General features: G+C 32.7%; 2 protein-coding genes across 5 annotated transcripts in view; one reads left to right on the top strand and one right to left on the bottom strand.

Moving 5' to 3' along the window:
- LOC111053071 (tubulin polyglutamylase ttll6) overlaps window positions 1-3,410 on the top strand; it is a 39,408-nt gene extending 35,998 nt beyond the window's left edge. The window contains 2 exon segments of the mRNA XM_022339902.2: window positions 683-832; window positions 3,078-3,410. Of these exon segments, the coding sequence (XP_022195594.2) occupies window positions 683-832; window positions 3,078-3,313 (386 nt within the window). The 3' untranslated portion in view covers window positions 3,314-3,410.
- Window positions 3,411-6,174: 2,764 nt separating this feature from the next.
- LOC111053087 (calcium/calmodulin-dependent protein kinase type IV) overlaps window positions 6,175-25,658 on the bottom strand; it is a 35,431-nt gene continuing 15,947 nt past the window's right edge. For 2 of the 4 annotated variants that reach the window (XM_039419583.1, XM_039419584.1), the window contains 8 exons: window positions 19,538-19,636; window positions 17,785-17,857; window positions 17,018-17,086; window positions 14,329-14,484; window positions 13,542-13,683; window positions 12,769-12,844; window positions 9,151-9,415; window positions 6,175-6,416 (listed from right to left, as the gene is read on the bottom strand). In XM_039419583.1, the coding sequence (XP_039275517.1) occupies window positions 6,336-6,416; window positions 9,151-9,415; window positions 12,769-12,844; window positions 13,542-13,683; window positions 14,329-14,484; window positions 17,018-17,086; window positions 17,785-17,857; window positions 19,538-19,636 (961 nt within the window). In that variant the 3' untranslated portion in view covers window positions 6,175-6,335. Of the gene's footprint in view, window positions 6,417-9,150; window positions 9,416-11,241; window positions 11,318-12,768; window positions 12,845-13,541; window positions 13,684-14,328; window positions 14,485-17,017; window positions 17,087-17,784; window positions 17,858-19,537; window positions 19,637-25,658 lie in introns of all 4 variants that reach the window. The other 2 variants (XM_039419582.1, XM_022339925.2) reach the window with 1 other exon arrangement.

Genomic DNA, 25,658 nt, shown 5'->3' with positions numbered 1-25,658 from the left:
TAAAATTGAAGGTTAGGCTACGAAAATGAACACTGGTGAGATTAAGTTCATTCAAACTAACACGAGTGCATTTGCTTGAATGTGTCACACACTAAAAACGATCTCTAGCATAAAGAAACTGAATAAATAGACTTTGTAAATTTATAAAACTCAAATTTTTAAGGAGCTATTTGCAGTAGAACTAACCAGGCAAACTGCAGGCCTGCCAACCATCTCAATTTAAATACTACCCTCTATATTTTCAAATCAAAGAATTTTTATTCAGATTTGAGTTTAATTAAAGAAGTACATGTTACATCAACATGGTGTCTTTATGAAACTGAATTCATGAGAATTTTTAAAATTATTCTTGATAGTGGGCTTTCCCCACATATATTCTTGTTTCTTATACTGTAATTATATTTTTTCTGTTCCTTATTTCTCACTTCTTCTGTGTGATTTTCTCTTATTTCCAATTCTATGAAGCATGAATCTATCGAATAACCCGTTTTGCAGTTGATCTCAGTGTCAGGAAATCCAATTAACTCTTGTAAAATGATGTCATTGAATCGACATCAATTTCTTTCATTGGTTCTCGTTACATTGGCTCCACTAGATGGCATCATTTTAAGGCAGTTAAATCTGTTGGACTTTCGTGAAATAATTCGAAAATCTTTTTACATACTTTTCAATTTATTTCCAGGTTTTGGGAACGATATAAATGGTACGGACGAAATTATGCGATTATCGAATTCAAAATGGACTTGTATGAAGCCATTATGTAATAAAATTGTTAATGATGCGGCCTTTTTGATCGATAACAAGCAGGATAAAAATTTGAAGCAACTGCCAGGTATAGTGATGAATGTATTTTGTATCACTTCTAATTTATTTTTACTTTCCTTGCCCTATTACCATAGGTAAGGAAAGTATTGCTTTCCGAAAAAAATTAAGGTACCCCAATTTCTATACGTTTCAAGGTCCCCTGAGTCCAAAAAAGTGGTTTTTCGGTGTTGGTGTGTGTATGAGTGTATGTGCGTCTGTGTACACGATATCTCATCTCCCAATTAACGGAATGACTTGAAATTTGGAACTTGAGGTCCTTACACTATAAGGATCCGACACGAACATTCTCGATCAAATGCAATTCAAGATGGCGCCTAAAATGGCGAAAATGTCGTCAAAAACAGGGTTTTTCGCGATTCTCTCGAAAACGGCTCCAACGATTTTGATCAAATTCATACCTAAAATAGTCATTGATAAGCTCTATCAACTTCCACAAGTCCCATATCTGTAAAAATTTCAGGAGCTCCTCTTCATCTATGCAAAGTTTGATTTTAGATTCCCAATTATCAGGCTTCAGATACAATTTAAACAGAAAATTTTAGGTGGAAAAGATTGAGCATGAAAATCTCTACAATTAATGTTCAGTAACATTTTCACCTAAAATTGAAAATAAGCTCGAAAATCGATAAAATGTGATTATTTCAATTGCAAAGTGTTGGCAACAGTTGATTCTATGAAATCATTCACTATGAAGAGATAGCAGACATCATTTGTCTCCAGCGTTATTGTCCTGACACCAGCTGGCTCAGATCTTTGAATTAGTAGACTTTAGATGCGCAGGAACACTAGCCTCAGGTAATCAATTTTCGTAACGGCAAGGAAAGTTGTGTGAGTGCGCCACACCAGATTTTTAAATATAGAGGATGTTACTGAAATAGACTGACAATTTTTATGAGGTGTTTTCTTATTCAAAATAAAAGAAAAAGTTCCAGTAATCATGGGTTCTAAAATGGTTTGTTACCGAGATCATGATGGCGAAGATTTTTCATTTTTATCCAAATTTTTAATTTTATAATTTTGTGGTGGCTTCATGAGGGGACTTGAGTGATCAATTCTCATGTAAAATTAGCTGAGAAATCCAATGGAACCAGTTAGAAGTTTGTAACTTTTTATTTAGATCAACGCAAAATATGTAAAAATATTTTTTTCAACTTTAAAGGGGTAGAAATACCTTATGGTTGACCGGTATTTGAATTCTAACTAAATTCCAGAAAAGTGGAATCATAACCTCATTTCGGACTTTTAAATTATTATTCAAATTGGGGAGAGAAATAGTACAAGGAGTATCCTTAGTTTTTCTCTCCCATTCAGTGCTTCTTGTAAAAATTATTATAATAAAATAAATAAAAAAAAAATAAATTATGTAACTTAATATTTTATAGAATTCAAACTTGAAGGAAAATTGTTCAACAAATTTTACGTCTAAAAAGCACCCATACGTACCTTACAAATCTAGATTTAGGAGACAGAACAGCAATCTTTTCAAAAATGCTTCTTTGTCTGTTGTGTCTCCTTTGTGAAGTTCGGTTGCGTTTAGACGAAAGAACATTGTGGAGCGGTGTGTTGTGACCCATTCAAATAAATGTATTATTCAAAACACACTTGAGCTGGACCATAGGTTTGACCATAAGGGTGGAAACATGGCGGAGCGGCGAAAGTGTCTTCAAGTTTAGAGAGCTGCATTTGTGGCGTATCATATGATTGCCACCGCCACCTGTGATGTTTTCAACTAGCATAGTTTGTTTATCACTTGTAACAGTTTTATTTTCATATTTATCAAAAGTTCAATTTTGTCATTCAACATTAAAATTAATTCCTCATTCATTTAGTTCCATTTAATCAATTTCAACATAGTAATCATCAAATTAAATTCCTATACATTCAATACATGTAAATCGATAGTGGATAGTGTATCACTATTTACGCATAGGCATGTTTGTAATACATATGCATAGGCCCGGTTGTATAATAGTCTGTTAATTTTAACCGTGATTAAATGCGACGAGAATCAATCAGAGAAGCCTTCTTATTGGTTCTCGCGGATTCAATCATGATTCAAATTTAACAGTCTTTTGTGCAACTGGACCACACATCCAACACTTTCAATCTTGAAGCAACCTTCGATTTGACCCTAGTTTAGCCTCACATAGTCACATATCGATATCGAAGAAGCAGTAATTTCAGTAGTAATGGAAGTCGATTCTTTTACATCCAGTTTTGTTTCGTTTTAATATCAGAGTGTTCTGTTGCAGACCTGAAAGTGACTTGTAACGAGGCGGCAATCTTCACTCGTCCGAATCTGCCGGGTCCAGCCGAGTGGCCGAGCACGGTGGGCGCGAGGAGCACACGCTCCTTCATAGCGAGGCACTTCTCCAACACACTCAAACTGCAGGACCTCGAGTCGCGGCTCAACTGCGACCGGGAATCCAAGGCCAACGTCGACCGAACACTCAGCTTGAACACCAATCAGATGCAGTCGACTCTCTAGCACCACCGCAATTACTTTCGTATTCTTGAAAAATCATTAACAAAGCAATCCTTTATTAAAAAGAGTACCAGGACATTGTAACAGAACACTTTGATATGAAAAATAACAACAATCAAATGCAGTCGACTCTCTATCACAAGCTTAACTATTTTCTTATTTTCCAAAAAAGAATTGAAAGAAAACACTATGATGTTAAAAAGAACTGGATATGACAGAGAGGACTCTATGGCTTTCTTCTTTTTCGAACAAATATTAAAACATTGTAATATAATATAACACTCTTCATATTAGAAAGAAACAAAACTGGACTCGCTGGCTTTGTCAGTTGAAATCAGACTTTCTTCGGAACTAGCTACACTGTTTGTGCCGGTTAAAATCAGATTTTTCTAATAGAATTGATGAACTCATGATTCAAAAGATCAAGTTTTGTTTTAAATTGTACAATTATAAGTCAATAAATTTTAATTTCTGGAATTTTGCCATTTGAAACATATTCTTTTCGTGTATTATTGCATTCAAGAAGGATTTGTCATTGGAAATTATGACATATTCTGACAAGATTCGTTATTTGAAATACGATTTTTCGACTATGTAGGCAAATGCCATTTGATATCATATAATTTTAATAAAATGTCTTGAAATCATACTTTTTAAATTATTCAACAAAAATATTTGTCTTTCTAATTAGGAGTTAATAACTAATTCTCCATAAAATTCATACATTTTCGAAAAATTGTTGAAAGAGACAATACTTTTTCAATATTTTTTGAAACTTATCATAAAAAACAGACATCAATCTGACTTTTTGTCATTGTCCTTTCATCTTGTCACAATTTTTGTCTTTCATTCTAGAATAGATTTATATTATATGATAAATTATGTGATGTTAATAAAGTATTGTTTTTGAAACGTTATGGTTCTATTATTTTTGTTATAAGCAAGTTCTTATCCACGTTTCTCATTAAATAATTTTTCAATTGACCAAGTGAAATAACAAAACTCCATTTTCATTCAAAACTTCAAAAAAGTAATTTACAATGTTTCTCACTATCTCTACCCACCCTCCTAACTGGTCTTCAAAATTCAAATTAGAAGTTATCTTTATCCACCTTAGGTTGTGATCACATTGAATGCGTGTATGTGCAAGTGCACTTCAGTTTATGCATGCGACGTAAAACAAAATCTGGAAAGCCAATGAAACATGTGACTTGTCTGTAGCTGCTCACACTGAACGCAACCAGTAGTCTACGTGAATGCGTTCCTATAATAATTATAATAGTCCAGTCAACAAAGTGTTATAGAGGGAAAAGTTTGGAAGACAATTTTTGACCCCGCAGGTCTGTTTAGGGTAGTGAGGAGGTAAACATAACAAAAGTCCTCACCCCTACCCCTTGTGCTAAGGGTGTGGGGGTGGTTCAAAGGTACCATTTTTTGGTTTCTCGCATATAAATGAAAAATTATGCATTTTACAGATATGACTACTCTATAAGAAATTGAAGGTTCGAACCCACTAGAACGTATCATACCATGACCGTGCCCGTACCGACACATGCAAAAAAATATTCTTTGCATCATTTGATATGTAATACACCCATTAGACCGTTCCGTCACCGGCCAAGCACGGAGCGTGCCATGCACGTCCAGGTCAACATTTGTCGGCCAGTATATTTTGTCTGTGACGGAACGCTCCTTGCATGGCACGTGACGCCTGCAAACCCCGTTGTAACCGCGCATGCACCGCGTTGGTAACCAGTTCACCGCTACATTCTCTTGCTAACTGACGCGTTCCCAACAACTTCTGATCGGGCATCATACGCGTACCATACGCGTACCATACGCGTAGCATACGCGTAATGTACTGGCATAGAACGCTGTTGATCCGTTGTAGTGGGCATAGTTGTTATTTTACGTGCCTGGCATGGTCTGACACGGTCCGTGTCTGGTACGTTCTAGTGGGTTCGAACCTTAAATCAGCTGGCGAGTGGATATTAATTACATGCAATGACGCATAAAATTATTAATATTTCAATGTAACTTAGTAAAAAATCAGCTGTTGTGTGGACTATTAGTTACATGCAATGACGCATGCAATTAATAACTGAAATTAACATAGTATTTTCTCTCGACCTATCTCTGCTTTCAACTCGGGCTGACCTGTTGCCAGTATGTCTTAAAGGAGATTACTTTTAGATGTTAGCATTTTTGAAAAAACAAATTTTCCTTCAATTTTTTGCTATTTTTGCTCCTATAACTTTTTGAATATTGATGGAAAAAATCCATGCTAATCATGAGCTTATATAGCATCAAATTCTCTTCAATTTGATGTATGATTTCACAAGTTTACGCACATCCCCACGACTGTTGCAGCAGCTTCAGTGTTGAGTGTGATATCTTCAGTTATGCAAAAATAGACCAATAGACAAAGGAATTTGGAGAGAATGCACAGGTAATTTTTGAACGATGTTTTTCATGTCCCTTAGCACAGGGGGTAGGGGTGGGGACTTTTGATATGTTTACCTCCTCACTATTCTAAACAGAACTGCGGGGTCAAAAATTGTCTTCCAAACTTTTCCCTATATACCCTTTTTTGAGCATTCATTGCCTGCCTGGACTATAATTATTATATTATTAGAGCAATTATTGCCTTTCCATAATTTGTTTCTCATATGGGCGCTTTGTCATGCATAACCAAGCACTTCCAGGTTATACACATTCAATTTGATCACACCCTTATTGGCCTCATAATAAATGTAAAATGCCACTGTTGAAGTTTGAAATGACTTGATTTGAATCTTGATATTCATCTCCACTCAATTTCTACATAGGAATAGGTAACTTACACAAAATCCGACAACAAAATATTAGTTTGCTCTCATACAAAAATATATATTGAATGATAATTACAATAATCAAGGACTATAAATAATACTGAATACTCAATGCAGTCACATCAGATGAAGTTAATTTACAGAGATATTCTTGAAATTGAAGATATTTTTATGATTGCATGCTGTAGAAGGTCTCATCTAGAAGCAGCTGTTCTTCGCTGAGGTGAAATGAGTGTCATTGCTTTTTGCGCCGCCAATACTGCTTGAGTGGCTGCCTGTAATACAAGCATGGTTATTCGTTCATTCATGTTATTCAAAGCATGGAATAGGAAAAGCATTCATTGTTTTTGATTCGTTCTTCAATGATGTCTGCGCGCATTGTGTTTTAGAGATAGATATCTGCATTGTGTTTTACAGATAGAGATATCTGTATTTATATCATGTTATTATTTCGAAACAACGTTAATGAATAATGAAGAATTTAACTTTCTTCTTACAAGTAAAGAGTCTGAGACGGGTCCACCTCGCCTTTAGACTATAGTGAGATCCACATTATAATGGCAGTGGAGAAAGATAGGATAACAACGTTGCCGATCATCTGTCTTGTCAATGCCTTCTAGTTGATACAGGTTTATTGATGTAATATATTAACTGTTCATTCTGGTTTGCAATAATCAATTATATTTTATTAAGCAAGAAATTATAATTTTCAATAATTTCTTAATTAAGATGAAATATTTTGTTAATTAATTATTAACTCTACATTGTTGAAAGACGATCTGACAACAGAGCAAAGCGAGAAAGAGATAGCGCTATCCGCTTTGTTCGATGATAGACAAGGACAGCAATACCATTCCTAATCAAACACTGCCATTATAACGTGTACCTCACTATAGTTGCGTGCTATGTGAAGTAAGATGTAGCCTAATTGTCATTTTCCAAATAAAAATTGTTTAATGTATAAAGTAATCTATGGATGTGGAGGAGACTTCATTCTGCAGTATATTAGTTACTGCAGATCCTGCAGTATTACTCAATACGTTTCCTCTCATGGAATACCAACTCGACATAGGTACCTCAATCGAGAAATATCTACATATATAAAAGTGAAATGGCACTCACTCACTGACTGACTGACTCACTCACTCACTCACTCACTCGCAGAACTAAAAATCTACCCCGGACCAAAAACGTTCAAATTTGGTAGGTATGTTCAGTTGGCCCTTTAGAGGCGCACTAAGAAATCTTTTGGCAATATTTTAACTCTAAGGGTTGTTTTTAAGGGTTTAAAGTTTGTCTTTTAGCATGTATATTCTTCTTCTCCCAATCTCTTAATTATAATTGAAATTTCCATATCATATGTTACTATTAGAACTATAATCTAGATAGAGTACCTCTTCGAAACAGTTGTTAACTGGCAACTAAATTAATAATTTTGTCAGGATGGCATTAAGTTGAGTTGACTTTGTTAGGTTGGCATCAAGTTGAAGATTTAAATGCATTTATCGCGGAGAAATTGATTAGGCACTGCTACTTCAATCCTGGGAATATTATATTACTAGCCGTCAGGCTCGCTTCGCTTGCCATATCCGTTTAGCCAGACGTTTAGTCTGGACCCCCGACTAGATTGTCCTAACATATGATAAAAACGCTCAAATGAAAAATGCAGGCGAGCGAAGCGAGCCTGCTGATCCATTCTTGGACGATCCAGTCGGGGGTCCAGGGGGCGGAGCCCCCTGGCTAAACGGATATGGCGAGCGAAGCGAGCCTGACGGCTAGTTCATCTATATGCCTAGGATAAAATTTGATGTAGGCTAGTCCTATTCAAGACACACTTGTTAAGAGACTCTGGTAGGAATTCGAATGCTATCTTTTCTCGTTTGAAGTAGAACGTGAGGATGTTTTTATCCCTTATTGGAGAATGTTTTTATCTGTTATTTAAAGATCCTAAAGTGGAGTTCATAAATTGGACCTTTAATTCTCAGTGTATGTGGACCAAATTCAAAACCAAGATGATGAGCTCTACATACTTCCAATTTTGTAATTTACATTCAAAACAATATTCCCAAACTAATTTTAAATCATGCACACTACAGAAACAATCAAACATTTTAATGTAGAGTAGAAATGTAATGAGAACACTATTAATTATTCTGACAATCACTGACACTATAATAATCAAATTCTTGTAGCTTTCAATAAATATATTTTTTATTTGATGGTTTTACGATTGCAGACTTTTTCATAGTTTGTCTTTTATACTTGCTTTGCCATTTCAATGTAGCTTTTTGTGTAGTTGAGAAGTTGATATTGTGGTATAATTATTCATATTAATTGTGGTATAATTATTCATATTAATTGAAAAAGTTTATTCATGTTAATTGAAAAAATTCATATTAATTGAAAACTAAGACATTGTCAAAAAACTACAGATTTAATGATACTTAGAAATACCGGTTTCGGTTATTACACCATTGTCAATCTCTGATAAACAGTTTATAAACTTGACAATGACAATTTAGAGATTATCAATGGTGTAAAAACCGAAACCGGTCTTTCTAAGTATCATAAAATCTGTGGTTTTTGACAATTTCTTAGTCTTTTTCATTCAATATGTAATTGTATTTTGATTAAGAGTTTTATTTATTTATATTAATCTTATTACATAATATACAATCTATTATTTCTGTATACTTATGTAAATTTGTCTTATTTTGTAAAGGGTTGTGTGGCAGAGAGGACCAGGAGTCCTAACTCCGCCCTAATAAAGGCAAATAATCAATCAATCAATCAATCTCTATCATAATTCTATATTTAGTTGCTTTTTATACATTCTAGATTGACTAATTTAATATTTCAATGTACAGTGGAAAGCTAATGAGAACACTATTTACTCTGACAATCACCAAAACTATTATAACAATTGAATTCTTGTAGATTTAGGAATATCAGTTTCTCTATTTGATAGTTTTGAGATTGCAGAATTTTTCATAGTTTGTGTTTACTTACTTTGAACTTGCGCCTTGCATTGAACTCACGTAACCGTACTTGAGTTGAAGCGAGGGGCAAAGTTTTGGCCGTTTGGCCCGTGATCCAAGGGTGAGCTAGGGCATCCTCGGCTGAGATTCTGTCGTCGGGACAATGCCTCACACAGCAGTCGAACAGATCTCGCGCACTCTCAGATGTGTCCTCCCACCACACTGCATCTGACTCCAACTTCTGGTCATCAGCATCATCCTCATTCGGTGAAAACGATGGCTCCATACCACATAATCTGAAACAGATAAAACAATTATGGTATATATATTCTACTACCAGGAGCAATGTACCTATACAAAAGCTCATGAATGAGATGCTGCAGACCTGGATGATAAGACCAGAAATATAAAATATTATAATTACAAAGAATTATTGTAGTAGGTACCGTACATATTTCTATATTATTTAAGACAGCCCTTTTTATATTATTTAGTAGCCCTATCAAAATATTTTAATGAATATTATGATAGATATATAAAATAGAATCATAGTAGAGGGCCTACCCTTTGAAATTAATAGAATAAGAATACAAATTATAACTACTAGTTTCGGTGATCACACCTTCGTCAGGTAATGAAAATAACTTTCAGGTACTCTCAAGAAAGTAGCCCTGAATTCATACATCTTAAGAAAATATGATAGATATACAGTGAATTCTTCATTCATGCAATCGTATGGTCCGACGCCAACACCAGCCTTGAGATTCTTTTCAGGAAATAAAATAATAATCAGATCTTGGACCCTCGTCTCCAAAACATAAAATATCAGTATTCAGTGAATTATAATATGTAGTAATAGAGTTATACGCTCGTATCAATCCTTTTACAGTACGGGTCCTGTAGCTTTGCCTATCGGCGGAGAGCCACTATATAGACTGCAATACTACCCGTTCAAAAACATCGAACATCTGCTGGGAGCTTCCTTCGTCTAGGGATCTAGGTACTCTCTGGAGCGTATGTTTTTTTAAAAGCTGGAATAACCCCGCGAACCATACCTTGTCTATATGCTGTTTCAAAGTTACGGAGGCAAAGCTACGGGACGCGTACTATAAGTTATTTAATTACTGATTCCTGTAAATTTTACAAGAGAATAAAACAGAACCTCTTTATTCCATCTTTCACTTTACTCATCGGTTTTATTTTACAACACTTTCATTCTTCTTCAATGTTGTTTTCCATCACGAACTGCTTATTATTAAATCACTTTTTGCTATTAGAAAAAACGACTAGCAGTCAGATATTTTACAATAAATGAATTAATCACTCACTTTGACAACGAGATCTTTCGGCAGGTTCGCCATCTTCTTGGTTGTACTCATAGACAAGTAGAAGGATAGAATGGCAATTTTTAGTGTGCTGTTGGTGTCTATTGGATTAGTGTCTGTTGGTGCTGTTGGTGTCTATTGGATTAGTGTCTGTTGGTGCTGTTGGTGTCTATTGGATTAGTGTATGTTGGTGCTGTTGGTGTCTATTGGATTAGTGTCTGTTGGTGCTGTTGGTGTCTATGGATTAGTGTCTGTTGGTGCTGTTGGTGTCTATTGGATTAGTGTCTGTTGGTGCTGTTGGTGTCTATTGGTGTCTATTGGGTTTGTTGTGGCTGAGAAGGTAATCAAAAACTTTCATTCTACAGTCGCAAAGAATGTATTGGAAGAGTTCTTCAATAATAAAGCCAAGGTTGTTATTGGAGAAATTATGTTGTCCAGTTACCTTTTTGTAGTTTTCTATGAATGATTTTAGAAAAGTTAAAAAAATTCCATTTCATAGATCAATCGTTCAATTTATTATCAAAATCATTATTGGCTCTGACTGAACCCAAAGCAAAATATAAGAACAATTCAAAAATATTTTGTTAGTTTTCCTGCGCTCAGACTTATGCCTTCAAAGGTTTTTTTTCCTAATTTCTATAAAATGTTCTGTTTCTTCTTGGTTTTGTTCAATTAGAATAGCCTTACTCCATGTAATGGTAAGTTAATTTCCAAAAAGTGTTTGTGAAATTTCTTTGGCTGTTATGGAGGAAATGAAAAATTCATTCATTAATTCATTCAATTACGCTATTACTTACAAAATGTACAATAGAATTCCTATGCTCCACATATCAGCAGCGGGAGTCAACTGTTTAAGCTTGAATAGTTCTGGAGCTGTAAAGTGAAAAAATCTTCAATGAATAATTCAGCAAAAAACATTTAGGAAATATATTGGAAAAAATAATATATAATATACTTATAACTTATTGAATATCGAATGTGTTTGCAGAGATGAGAGGTTATAATAATTAAAAATGGATCAGTTTACACAATTTAATTGGAAAAATAAAGTGACTACGACGGTGCCGTACAAAATACCAGCCAACAAATATTTTTGATCTGCAATTCAAATCTGAAACGCGTGATCTGGAGTCAGCCATTTTTGGTAGCCGCTCAGCTGATATAATTGTTACAACTTTTGCCAATAGATAGCGCAATCGGCAGTGCCAATCAGCCGACCGGTTTTTAGGTTTTAGATTTTAGGTTATGTTGTTAGGAAACATTGTCACCAATACGTAAGTTATTAAAATGATTTTATTTGCAGTTTTTATAAAAAAAATGTAGATGAGGAAAAATGTTATGTACATCATGAGCGAAAAATACTTTTTCTCCCTCAGGAAAATTGTTGCCCTCGGCTTCGCCTCAGGCTTCAAACTTTTTCCCACAGGGAGAAAAAGTCGTACTTTTCACTCTAGATATACAAATAACTATTTGCTATTAGAAAAAACGACTAGCAGTCAGATATTTTACAATAAATGAATTAATTACTCACTTTGACAACGAGATCTTTCGGCAGATTCGCCATTTTCTTGGTTGTACTCATAGACAAGTAGAAGGATAGAATGGCAATTTTTAGTGTGCTGTTGGTGTCTATTGGATTAGTGTCTGTTGGTGCTGTTGGTGTCTATTGGATTAGTGTCTGTTGGTGCTGTTGGTGTCTATTGGATTAGTGTATGTTGGTGCTGTTGGTGTCTATTGGATTAGTGTCTGTTGGTGCTGTTGGTGTCTATTGGATTAGTGTCTGTTGGTGCTGTTGGTGTCTATTGGATTAGTGTCTGTTGGTGCTGTTGGTGTCTATTGGTGTCTATTGGGTTTGTTGTGGCTGAGAAGGTAATCAAAAACTTTCATTCTACAGTCGCAAAGAATGTATTGGAAGAGTTCTTCAATAATAGAGCCAAGGTTGTTATTGGAGAAATAATGTCGACCAATTACCATTTTGTAGTTTTCTATGAATGATTTTAGAAAAGTTAAAAAAATTCCATTTCATAGATCAATCGTTCAATTTATTATCAAAATCATTATTGGCTCTGACTGAACCCAAAGCAAAATATAAGAACAATTCAAAAATATTTTGTTAGTTTTCCTGCGCTCAGACTTATGCCTTCAAAGGTTTTTTCCTAATTTATACAAAATGTTCTGTTTCTTCTTGGCTTTGTTCAATTAGAATAGCCTTACTCCATGTAATGGTAAGTTAATTTCCAAAAAGTGTTTGTGAAATTTCTTTGTCTGTTATGGTGGAAGTGAAAAATTCATTCATTCATTCATTCAATTACGCTATTACTTACAAAATGTACAATAGAATTCCTATGCTCCACATATCAGCAGCGGGAGTCAACTGTTTAAGCTTGAATAGTTCTGGAGCTGTAAAGTGAAAAAATCTTCAATGAATAATTCAGCAAAAAACATTTAGGAAATATATTGGAAAAATAATATATAATATATTGAATATCGAAGGTGTTTGCAGAGATAAGAGGTTATAATTAGAAAATGGATCAGTTTACACAATTTAATTGGAAAAATAAAGTTACTACGACGGTGCCGTACAAAATATCATCAAACTCAATAGAATGAATTAATAATATGATAGAATTTGAAAATATAATAAATATACTACACTACATGTAGCACTTTCAAATATAGCACGTGTATTTGTTATTTCAACTGGTATAGGCTTATGTCCATGAAACTAGAATACCCTAGAGAATGGAATTTTGGTAAAAACGAATACCGGTACCGTACAGAACTAAAAAATAGAAACCAACAATAAAAGACATACATGCTATATTATGATATCGAGACTATTGCCGGAACAAATAACTATACAATCGTATTTTTTCTTTAGGGCTACTTTTAATATAAATAAAAAAATAAATCTCAGTACCCTTTTAAATTATTCTATCACAACATAAATTTATTTCAAGTCACTTGAAAATGGAATTAATGTCCCAAACATGTTGTGATAAAATAATTTAAAAGGGTACTGAGATTTATATTTTTATTTATCTAAACTATACAATCATTTTTCATGCACATTTTGCATGCATTGATAGTATCTCACCCGCATAAATCAGTTTGGGCTGATGACGTTTCTTGGCCAGGGGAATATTTGAAAGCTTCAATTGTGCATTTGAAGAGCATGATGCATAAAGCAGATTTTCTGGCCTCACCGCTCCATGTGTAAGACCTCTACTGTGGATATACTGTAACAAAATAAAAATAGTTTTTCAGAATCATGAAGACATGCATTCTAATATTTTTCGTACGGTACTTTATTCACTAATGTTGCTAAAATGACTTGTTTAGTCTTCCAGAGCTATTATTAAATAATTGAGAAATATTTATTCTTGGCAAATAAGACATAATTTATTATTTTTAACAAGAATGAACTTTTAATATTACATTTTTCCAAAGGCTTTAAGTAACAAGCTAAAACTTCAAAATCGGGGTTTTCATGACATTTCCATCCAAAGGATGAAATATAGATTTTTTGTTCAGTTGAGTGTCTGTAATTTCATGTTGAAGACTTGCAAATAGTCTCAATCTCTTTGTTAGAGCAAGCTGGATAAATATACTATTTCTTGAAAATATTCATAAAATATAGCGCCTACACTGTACTTGGAAGAATGAGAGAGTACCAGTAGGTAGGCCTAAACGTTTTTGAAAGAGAGTTATTAATTTTGCTATTTACAATAGTTGCAGAGAAGAGTATAATGAATTTATGATATGTACCGTACTGGGACATTTATATATTTTTGTGTGAATAAATGTGATAGTTGACAATCTTCTACTGCTTCATGCTATTGATTGTTCTGGAATATTTTGTCCATATATTATCACGGACTCACTTGTAGTGCAGAAAGTATTTCACGAATGGCCTTTGCTGCTTCCAACTCAGTATAGTTGCCGCATTCCACAATTCGCTCAAACAATTCCACTCCGGTAAGCCAGTCGCACACTAGTTGAACCTCTTGCTCAGTCTCAAATACATCTCTGATCTGAACCTGGGTCCAAAAAAGACGATTCAATTATAAATTTATTCATTTGCCATGAAAACACAAATCACAAAAACCAACTAGACAATGTAAAATAGCCTACATTTCATAATTTTTAAATCAGATTGATATTCTCAGTATTAATAATAGATAAATAGGTACCGGTAGGCTAATTAATGAATATTATTATTTAACGAAAATCCCTATTATAAATGCTGTAAATCACCCCGAAGACCTCTGGCTACTGCAAATATTGACAACAGGGTAAACAGCTAGATGAAAATTCGATGAGCTTACAAACATATCAATGTTTAATTCATTAATTTTCACAAGAATCACAACTTGAAAATTTTAAGTGAAGAATATATATGTCAAAATTATTCCAAGATTTATTCATACATGGCAAAATAATAACAATAATTATTATATAGTGAGAGTAGAAAGAGGCTCAACTATAAAGAACTTCTTACATTTCAAATTGCAATATAAAATTGAATTCAAAAGCAGGGGTGAGATTTCAAATTTCACAAATGATGGCATTGTCCATGAAACGTTAGACTAAACACCTTAAGTATTAAAACATGTTTGGCTAGATTGTGGGTTCAAACTATATCATATTTAATCGTTTCTTAAAGTTCTCAAAGTTGAACAGGCTAAAAAATACTAATTTTTCTTTCCAGGGCTACTGAAATTATTGAAACAAAACAAAATCAAAACAATTTTTTCATACTTGAATGGCTTCGATAAGTTGAAACAAGTTGTGATTTGATAAAATAGAAAGGGTATTTTTTACATAACTTTTATTGTGTCTCACGACTAAAAAAATATTTTATTCACAGATAATTCAAGAATAACTCTACCTTGAATGCTACTTATTTTATTTCATCTAATTTATTTGACATTTTCCACTGAGCTATTTCGCTACCGGTACCCTGTAAAAGTTCTAGAAACCGATTTTGTTGCTTTAATACATTCAGTTAACCTTGCATAATTTTATGCTATTCATATTGTTCATGAATGCTACTCATTCCTCCATTACTAACAAGTAGTATTAAGGATTAGTTTGAATGACTGGTATAATAGTTTCAAGCCGATATCAATGTTCAACAAAAGACATACATGCTATAAAGATGAGGAAAATGATACTATAAGCAACTATATAGGCCTACGCACTCTCTTGTTATATCTATGTGGTTTTGAAAGGTTTACTCTCCATTAACCTCTTTTTTTGGCATGTGTAGCATCTGACAATCCATAATTCAGAACATTGATCTGAACTGACAAGTTTGAACTCATTGATGGTTTCCAGCCTACACCTGTCAGTAAAGGTCAAACAATGTATGCCTAGCCTCTGTCACCATAGATTTAGAGTCAAGATCCTTTCATAGACGGTTTGTCGGTATCTAGTATCATGTATGAATTCCCACAGCCATTGATATAAGATATGGCTGAAATCCCATCATTTTGGGCATATTTTGGAGGGAGCTCAACACATTACAAATTTCTGTATTGGATGAACATACGCCAGTTTGAAGCCAGTACAATAGTTGAAAAAAGTAGGTAATAAATGTGGTATTATATTAGCATTCATTGGAATAAGATTACACATATTTGAGTAAGTGAACTCATATTTTTGGAAAATGATTATAAGGCCTTCTTCGAAGTTATCTATTCCTACTTGTTATTTATTTGTATTTTTCAAATTTTATATTTCTATTATTTATTTGTATCTATATTTTCAAATGTTATATTTATATAATGATATAATTTTCACTAATATGGTAAGACGCCAAGATAATGAGAAGGTAGAGAATTAAATAAGGCAACATCATAAACTTTCTACTGGTGATACTTTTTCAAAGTTTTTCGATTTGTATATCATCAAGCTATCAAAATGAAAAAGTTTTCTCAGGAAAACATTTTTTTCCGATTATTACGTTTTGAGATATGAGCGCATAAAGTTTACATTTTTGGGACAGAACATTTCAAATTCGGTGAAAGATTAATACATGAGATTTAGAGGATAAATTCTCCATGGTATTGTTGATCGAATAAAACAAAAAAATTCTGGAAATATCAATTTTTGAGAAAGATATTCAATTTACTAAAAATTACCAAAAATAACTTTTAGATGAGTTAATTTTATTCAATCAACAATACAATGAAGAATTTATCATCTAGATCTCATGGATTAATCTCTTTCTGAATTTGAAATGTTCTGTACCAAAGATTTAAACTTTATGCGCTCATATCTCAAAAAGCAATGATCGGAAAAAAATGTTTTCCTGTGAAAACGTCTTCATTTTGATAGCTTGATGATATACAAATCGAAAAACTTTGAAAAAATTTCACCAGTAAAAAGTTTATTTTTAGCCTTTGCACAGTCTTAAGCACTGGGGTACTCACTTAAGCATATAAGCATGGAATACATATGTATTAATTCTGTGTATGTATTCATACATAATATGTATTTATTTTGTGATATAAGTTTATATGGTTTAGAGCTTATATTGACATCAAACATTTGATTCTTCCAACTTACCATATTAGGATGTGATAATTTCAGAAGTACAATTGCCTGCGTCTTCACACTTCTGCAATCAAGATGCTCCTGAAAGTGTAAACATCATGAGTTAATTATAAAATTCTATGTGAATGCTAATGATTCTCATAATTCACAAGTTGAAAATAACGGGGAAACCAAGACTGGAGGAATACACATCTTAGCATGATCAGAATCTTTAAAATATTGGCTATCGTACAAATGGAATGCTATGTGCTATTATAATAATTTGTACAGGCAGCAAATAATGATTTTACTCCATTATACCAAATTATAAAAATACAATCTAAATAATCAATCCTTACCACTCATTCAATTTGAATACTATTTCCGAGTTATGCTTATAACAAAGCTTGCAATTTATTTGCTCAAAATAGTGGTGGTTGGATGATGTTTGGATCTATCAATATCTTTGCTTTTTCAACATTGGATCTTTCAATTCAAAAATAAACGAACAACTTGAAAAACAACTAAAAAAACATTTGAAAATTTTTAAAAAGTCTGCAATCAATAAACATTTAGACTTTTCTCTCTATAGATAATAAAATCAGTAGGAAATAGTAAGTTTATAACGTTCGTTATTATACTAGAGAGACAGTCATCGAACTTTTTTTTTAAATAGATCCAGTATCACGATTATCATTAAACATTTATATCAGTATACTATACTGTTTCTCACCAAATAAATTAATAAATAGTACATTTTTTAACAACCAAAGATAATTTCATAATTTTTAAAGTTTTACCTTCTTATATATCTTACAAATGCGCTCAGCTTTGCCCTTGAAAAGACACTTGTGTACATCTGAATAACTTCCTCTGAAAAAAGAAATTGGCTTTAGGGAATACAATTGTTGAATGTTCGTTAAATTACTATTGTTATAAGAAGAGTTCATATTCTTCATGGGTAACAAATTTGGAAATGTTTTACGTACATTTTTATGAATGAAATTTAATCCTGAGGATGAAGAAATGACAAATGAGTACCTCCGATGATATAGAATTTATAGCTAGGTGATTTTCTCAAGTATAATGATTTACAAAAATATTTTTCATACATTACTACCTATTGAATTTCTATCAATGGAGCATTCAAGGAGAATGTCAACATGACTATTATGTATAATATATAATAGTATTGATAGCTTTGTAATTCCTTTCAAATAGCTCCTAATCTCTGTCATTCATAAAACGTTTAAAAAGTTAAAATCAAAGTGTTTACGATGGATAACAAGTCATCCTAAATCTTGCCTCAATTAGTAATTGAATAGCCTACATAATAATGTCCTGACATGGTCTGAGAGTTCCCATGGAAGTTTTTGATAGATCAAGAGATTTAAGAATACATTAAAAGTTATTTGAAAAATGTTTTGATTATTCTAAAATTGTATTTGAATTGGTTGATTTGGGAAAAGTTTAATAAAGAAACCCACATTCTTCAGCTGTGTTACAATAAGAACGTTTTCTGTTTTATAAGTTTCATGATTAGAGGAAGGAAATCATACAAAATAAACGATTTTTCAACGATAAACTAGTTTTTTCCAATTTTTTATTAATAAAGATCGACTGTTTTAGCACTTGCAAATTTTGAAGGTCGATGTGCTGAGAAGAAAGCTGGATTTTTCCAAGTAGCTACTTAATAGTACTTAGCTATTGTGCTCATCTTTGCTTTCAGCGCAAGTGAGAAAGAAAGAGAGAGAGAGAGAGAGAGAGTGAGAGAGAGAGAGAGAAAGACGGAGCAGCATTAGCTCCTCTCTTATCAAGGTCTTGTAATTCGACGTCCTCTGAATTTCAAGAATATGAAGAGATCTACACCTCTCTTTGGAAAACCCTTGATAGAGGCTTCAAGGGCCCATTACGAGACTGCTCTCTGTTTACATGAGACTTTCAAATATCTTCTTTGTCACTCCTTCTTTCTCATTCTCTCTCTCTCTCTCTCTCTCACTCAGAGAGTCAGTGGGAAACTTTTGGTAGAGAGTTAGTGGGAAGGATACTTCGAATATTCTTTCCGAAGAATGGACATTGTTATGTCCAAAGCTCTGCCAATTTATGTAGATGCATAACAATATTATCTATTTTATCTATAGTTATTACAAATTGCTTTTTTCAAATCATATACAGCTCAATAATTATTTTCTTAGTTTATATTTTGTAAATTCATCTACAATTTTGCTGTATTGTAAGCTATTGTATATAAGTGTATAAGCCAGTATATATTGTAATCTACATAAAGTACTCAATCAATCAACTCGCTCACTCACTCTCTCCTTACACTCTTACTCGTATATAAATACATAAACTCATATAAATACGCAGACGACCAACAAGCAAGTTATAGCCATAAGCATCTAACACAAATAGTCACATAAGTACGGTGAACTAAATATTTGAAATGTTAATGAAATCTGAATAATGATAGTTCTAATGTTTGTTTCTCTTAATTTAAAACTATTAATTGTACATAACCATAGTGATAACCATCATAACCATCTGATTTACCTTGCAATAATATCGCCAAGGATGTAAGTGTCTTCCAAATTTCTAGCTTCTGGAAACCATCTCCAATTCTCAGAGTCCATCCTGGTATTCAGAGTGTTCCTGGAATGGAAGAGAAAACTGATGTAGACTTATATAATAGAAGTTTTATTTAATTTCTACTAAAATTCTACATACGGTATTACGTAATATATACCTATTATGCAGGCATACATCATATGAACATACATATTCCACACACTATGTTTTATACTGTTAGTTTTTAAAAACTGGTTGAATAATCTAAGTTGTACATCATGCGATGTATCATACATCATCATAACTTATACCTTGGATACATCATGATTGAAAACATGAATCAATTAGATTAATCAATCGAATCAAATTAATAGTTTCTGAAAACGTATTTATTCAAGGCTACTTGATTTCTTAGTAAAAAAATATAATACCGTACGGTAGTAGGTACCTTTTTTTTAATAAATTTTCAATATAAAATACAAAAATAACTAGTTCGGATGTTTAATACTTTTAATACGTTTCGGATGTTAAATCGGTAGTTTTTTAAAAAAGGGTACTATATTATATTATATTTTCCAGTAACAAATTAATAGTGTTAATTTAAAAAACATCCATCCCTTCAAACAACAATAGCCTACCTAACAAATATAATATATTCCATTCATTTTTAGTATTTCTCTCATTTTTAATTGAAAATACTCAAAATTCAGTATTGGGGTGATCTCTTATCACTTCTATATCCATTATAAACTATGAAGATGAACCAGAAACAAAACTGGTTGAGAAAATTACATGCTAATCAAAACTATCCGTAGGTCTACATAATATTTTTGAATTTCAACACAGCTAATTACACATTTATCTGAGTAATTAATGCATCAAAGCCTTACAAGTAATTCACTAGAGATTGGGACACATACGAATGAGATCAATAAAAGGGATCACATGAGAGAATGAGATCACATAGGCTACAGTATTTTCATATAGGAGTACTGAAAATCCAAAATGTACCCTACAGTAGATCAAAATCAATCCTGATTACACTAACACAAGAAGGCACGCCCCACACTTTTCATTCAATTTTGGAACAAAGGAATAAATTTGTCAGCATTGTGGGTTGTGAGTGAAAGTAATTATTAAGCCTCATTACTATATCATATCCCAAGGGGACAGCAACGGTGTCATACAGCGGATACCTAGAGCTCCAAGCTCGCTAACTACTCATAAAAACCTCATTATACGGCGCAGTTCACCCATGTTAGCTTACACTAAAAGCAGATTCAATTCTCCTCATCAATAATTATTTCACTTCAGTACATTAGATAGTGTTCTAGATAGATTAGTTTGATCATTATTGTATGTTTGATTTCTTGCTAAGGGTTTTCCTGTAACCATTATCCAAATAGCAGGATTTTATTATTTTTCTGTTATAACTGTTGTGAATTAAGTTTCTCCTCATCGATAATTTACACTTCAGTTCATTGGTGTTTAGTAAACTTAGTGTTTTAGTTAGATTATTTCATCATTGTATGTTAGATTTCTTGCTAAAGGTTTTCCTGTAACCATTATCCAAATAGCAGAATTTTATATTTTCAATCCAGTTATCTAGAATTGAAAACTGTTGTGAATTAAATTTCTCCTCATCAATAATTTACACTTCAGTTCATTGGGTTCAGTGAAGTTAGTTTCTAGATAGATTAGTTTGATCATTATTGTATGTTTGATTTCTTGCTAAGGGTTTTCCTGTAACCATTATCCAAATAGCAGGATTTTATTATTTTTCAATTCAGTTATCTAGAATTGAAAACGGTTGTGAATTAAATTTCTCCTCATCAATAATTTACACATCAGTTCATTAGAGTTTAGTAAACTTAGTGTTTTAGATAGATTAGTTTGATTTCTTGATCAGGGTTTTCCTGTATAACCATTATCCAAAAAGCAGAATTTTATTATTTTTCAATTCAGTTATCTAAAATTGAAAACTGTTTTAAATTAAATTTCATTCATTTCTATATTGTCATCAAATAAATAAACCGGAGGAATTGATAAGATTTTCACTACGGTACCTATTGAAAAAGTAGAGCGAAGTTTATAATCTAAGTAATATAATTATATGACTAGACAGTTGTAATCATAATCATAATCTATAATCATAATCAAAGACAGTTGTAAAGCGGAGGAACTGATAAGATATTTACTACGGTACCTATTGAAAAAGTAGAGTGAAATTTATAATCTACTAGCCGTCAGGCTCGCTTCGCTCGCCATATCCGTCTAGCCAGGGGGCTCCGCCCCCTGGACCCCCGGCTGGATCGTCCAAGAATGAGATCAGCAGGCTCGCTTCGCTCGCCTGCATTTTTCATTTGAGCATTTTTATCATATGTTAGAACAATCCAGTCGGGGGTCCAGACTAAACGTCTTGCTAAACGGATATGGCGAGCGAAGCGATTCCCAGGATTGAAGTAGCAGTGCCCAATCAATTTTTCCGCGATAAATGCATTTAAATCTTCAACTTGGGGCCAACCTAACAAAGTCAACTCAACTTAATGCCAACCTGACAAAATTATTAATTTAGTTGCCAGTTAACAACTGTTTCAGAGGTACTCTATCTAGATTATAGTTTTATAGTAACATATGATATGGAAATTTCAATTATAAATTAAGAAATTGGGAGAAGAAGAATATACATGCTAAAAGACGAACTTTAAACCCTTAAAAACAACCCTTAGAGTTAAAATATTGCCAAAAGATTTCTTAGTGCGCCTCTAAAGGGCCAACTGAACATACCTACCAAATTTGAACGTTTTTGGTCCGGTAGATGTTTAGTTATGCGAGTGAGTGAGTGAGTGAGTGAGTGAGTCAGTCAGTCAGTGAGTGAGTGCCATTTCGCTTTTATATATATAGAAGTAATATACGGTAATGACTAGACAGTTGTAGTCGGCATTCAGCATATAGTTTCATACTATTATTATTCTAATCATTGATCATGCTAATTCTGGAATGTGTGAACTTAATTGTATAAATACGGTACCTAATAAAGGTTTATGAGGCATAGGCCTATTTTTAATATTATGCGTTAGTCCTCTACTATATTTAAATGGAATAATCGGGAAATTTCCAACATTTTCAATGATATATTAGAAATAGACTATCCGTAAGTTAACTTGTAAGCTAGAATATAAGTAACGTATTCGAGTCATCAACTTGAAGGTACCAAGGCTTAATTTAAGCTCATCATTATTATTCCCCATATTGGTAACATATCTGTGTAGATGAGTCACTTGCTTTAGGCTATATATATATATATATATATATATATATATATATATATATATATATATATATATATATATATATATATATATATGAGCTGAAAATTTCATTTATGAGGAACAAATTAGTTACCAAATGATTTTAACAGCCAAAGGTACCGTACGCTTGAAATATATGTCTTGTACCGCCGTTGAAATATATATGTCTTGGGTTTTACAATTTTATAGTCTGTAATTATCTACCGGCACTGAATTATGACGAAAAAATATTTTCAGCACTCAATTGAACAACAAATACAGATATAATTACTACAGGATAACTACAACGTCTGGCCTCGAGTTTATTCAAAGAAGATAAGAATATTTAACAATAATTAATATGCCAACGTATTAGGCTTACTTTTAAGTAATTTTATGATATGAGTTAGGCACAGCACTGAAAATTGAAACTAATAGTACCTACCTACCGTAGATTTAATTTATTTCCGGGTATTTTCTTAATAATAATTGAGGCTTCACAAGTTATCCAAATGTCAGTTAGCAAAGCAGCAATTGAAATTTCGGATATGAATGAGAGACCGTTTTGTAATCGTTTGGCCATGTCAAGATGAATGAATGAGATTTGGAGGTGGGTCATGGAGATTATGTGTACCACTGAGAGTGGGAGAGATGGAGGTCACCAGATAAGGACATGTAAGAATAATTCATGAAGGATTGTTAATGAATCGAAGGATTGATCATAAGAAAAAAACAGAAACAGATTGATTATTTGAAAAACGGTTCCTTGTCAACTATACAAACGCACGTGGGTGGAAAAGTCTACCGTACAGCAAACAATTTTGAAACGACGGAGAATTTTATTCTGTTCAACCATTAGGCTATAATGATTAGAGTTGAAAAGACGTAGTTTTTACGACTGTTAAATTGCCAACAATCTGTTGTTATTCAACATTAGCAGTAGTTTATCCGACACGAAAATACGCAGTACTCAAACTGAAACTAATTTGTAATAAAGGTAGAATATCAATACGTTTTGATTGTTATAGCATTGATACGAAATCATGCATGAATGAATTGAAGAAAAATTGAAAGCATAAATTTATGATAGCATAATAATTGAAGGATAAATTGATGATGACAATAATTGTTGTGTGAGTACTATATGCCAACAGTACTAATAGCAAACAGACTCACGTAATACCGGTACTGAATTCACACAATAATTGTTTTTTTAATTTTTTGAAGAATAATAACATTATTATTTATTAAATGAACACGCTTGGAAAAAACAGGCATCGGGCTGTAATGAGGTATAGGATTGTATTTTGAAAAGTAGAATAAACAAAACTTCTGTATTGGAACACAAAAATTCACGCCTTTTATTTGATTGTTCATGTAAAGGCAATGAGCTATAAATTTTCCATAAGTTCTTGTATTATATCTATTTCATAATACTCTATAAGCAACTATTCCATTGAATAACTTAGTTCTACGGTAATAACTTTATTTTATTGAAAGTTTTACTAAAAACATTTTCATGGGTTAAAAATGTATTCTTGGGAAGATGATGGGAGATTTATTTGTAACTTTACATAATTTTCAGTAGGAAAAAGATGATGTATGGAAACTCAGTCTGCAAAGAAAAACTATTATTATCAATAGTTCAAGTGTTATATCCAATGAAGTAGAACAAGAGGCGACCATTATAAAAACAGAAAACTCAAAGCTCTAAAACTAGAAGGATTGACAAGAAAAAAACAGAGACAGAGATTGATTATTTGAAAAACGGTTCCTTGTCAACTATACAAACGCACGTGGGTGGAAAAGTCTACCGTACAGCAAACAATTTTGAAACGACGGAGAATTTTATTCTGTTCAACCATTAGGCTATAATGATTAGAGTTGAAAAGACGTAGTTTTTACGACTGTTAAATTGCCAACAATCTGTTGTTATTCAACATTAGCAGTAGTTTATCCGACACGAAAATACGCAGTACTCAAACTGAAACTAATTTGTAATAAAGGTAGAATATCAATACGTTTTGATTGTTATAGCATTGATACGAAATCATGCATGAATAAATTGAAGAAAAATTGAAAGCATAAATTTATGATAGCATAATAATTGAAGCATAAATTGATGATGACAATAATTGTTGTGTGAGTACTACTATGCCAACAGTACTAATAGCAAACAGACTCACGTAATACCGGTACTGAATTCACACAATAATTGTTTTTTAATTTTTTGAAGAATAATAACATTATTATTTATTAAATGAACACGCTTGGAAAAAACAGGCATCGGCTGTAATGAGGTATAGGATTGTATTTTGAAAAGTAGAATAAACAAAACTTCTGTATTGGAACACAAAAATTCACGCCTTTTATTTGATTGTCATGTAAAGGCAATGAGCTATAAATTTTCCATAAGTTCTGGTATTATATCGATTTCATAATAAGTTACTCTATAAGCAACTATTCCATTGAATAACTTAGTTCTACAGTAATAACTTTATTTTATTGAAAGTTTCACTAAAAACATTTTCATGGGTTAAAAATGTATTCTTGGGAAGATGATGGGAGATTTATTTGTAACTTTATAGAATTTTCAGGGAAAAGATGATGTATGGAAACTCAGTCTGCAAAGAAAATCTATTATTATTAATAGTTCAAGTGTTATATCCAATGAAGTAGAACAAGAGGCGACCATTATAAAACAGAAAACTCAAAGCTCTAAAACTAGAAGGACTAAAAGGAAACTCTTATTGAGAATTAAATGCATTTTGGATTTCCAGAGACTATTAATCTTCGATGAAACTGAATGATCATTC

This window comes from Nilaparvata lugens, chromosome 1, assembly GCF_014356525.2.
Source record: "Nilaparvata lugens isolate BPH chromosome 1, ASM1435652v1, whole genome shotgun sequence".
In the NCBI taxonomy this organism is placed as follows: Eukaryota; Metazoa; Arthropoda; class Insecta; order Hemiptera; family Delphacidae; genus Nilaparvata; species Nilaparvata lugens.
The sequence above is the reverse complement of the archived record's forward strand: the minus strand, read 5'-3'. Positions and strand labels throughout refer to the sequence as shown.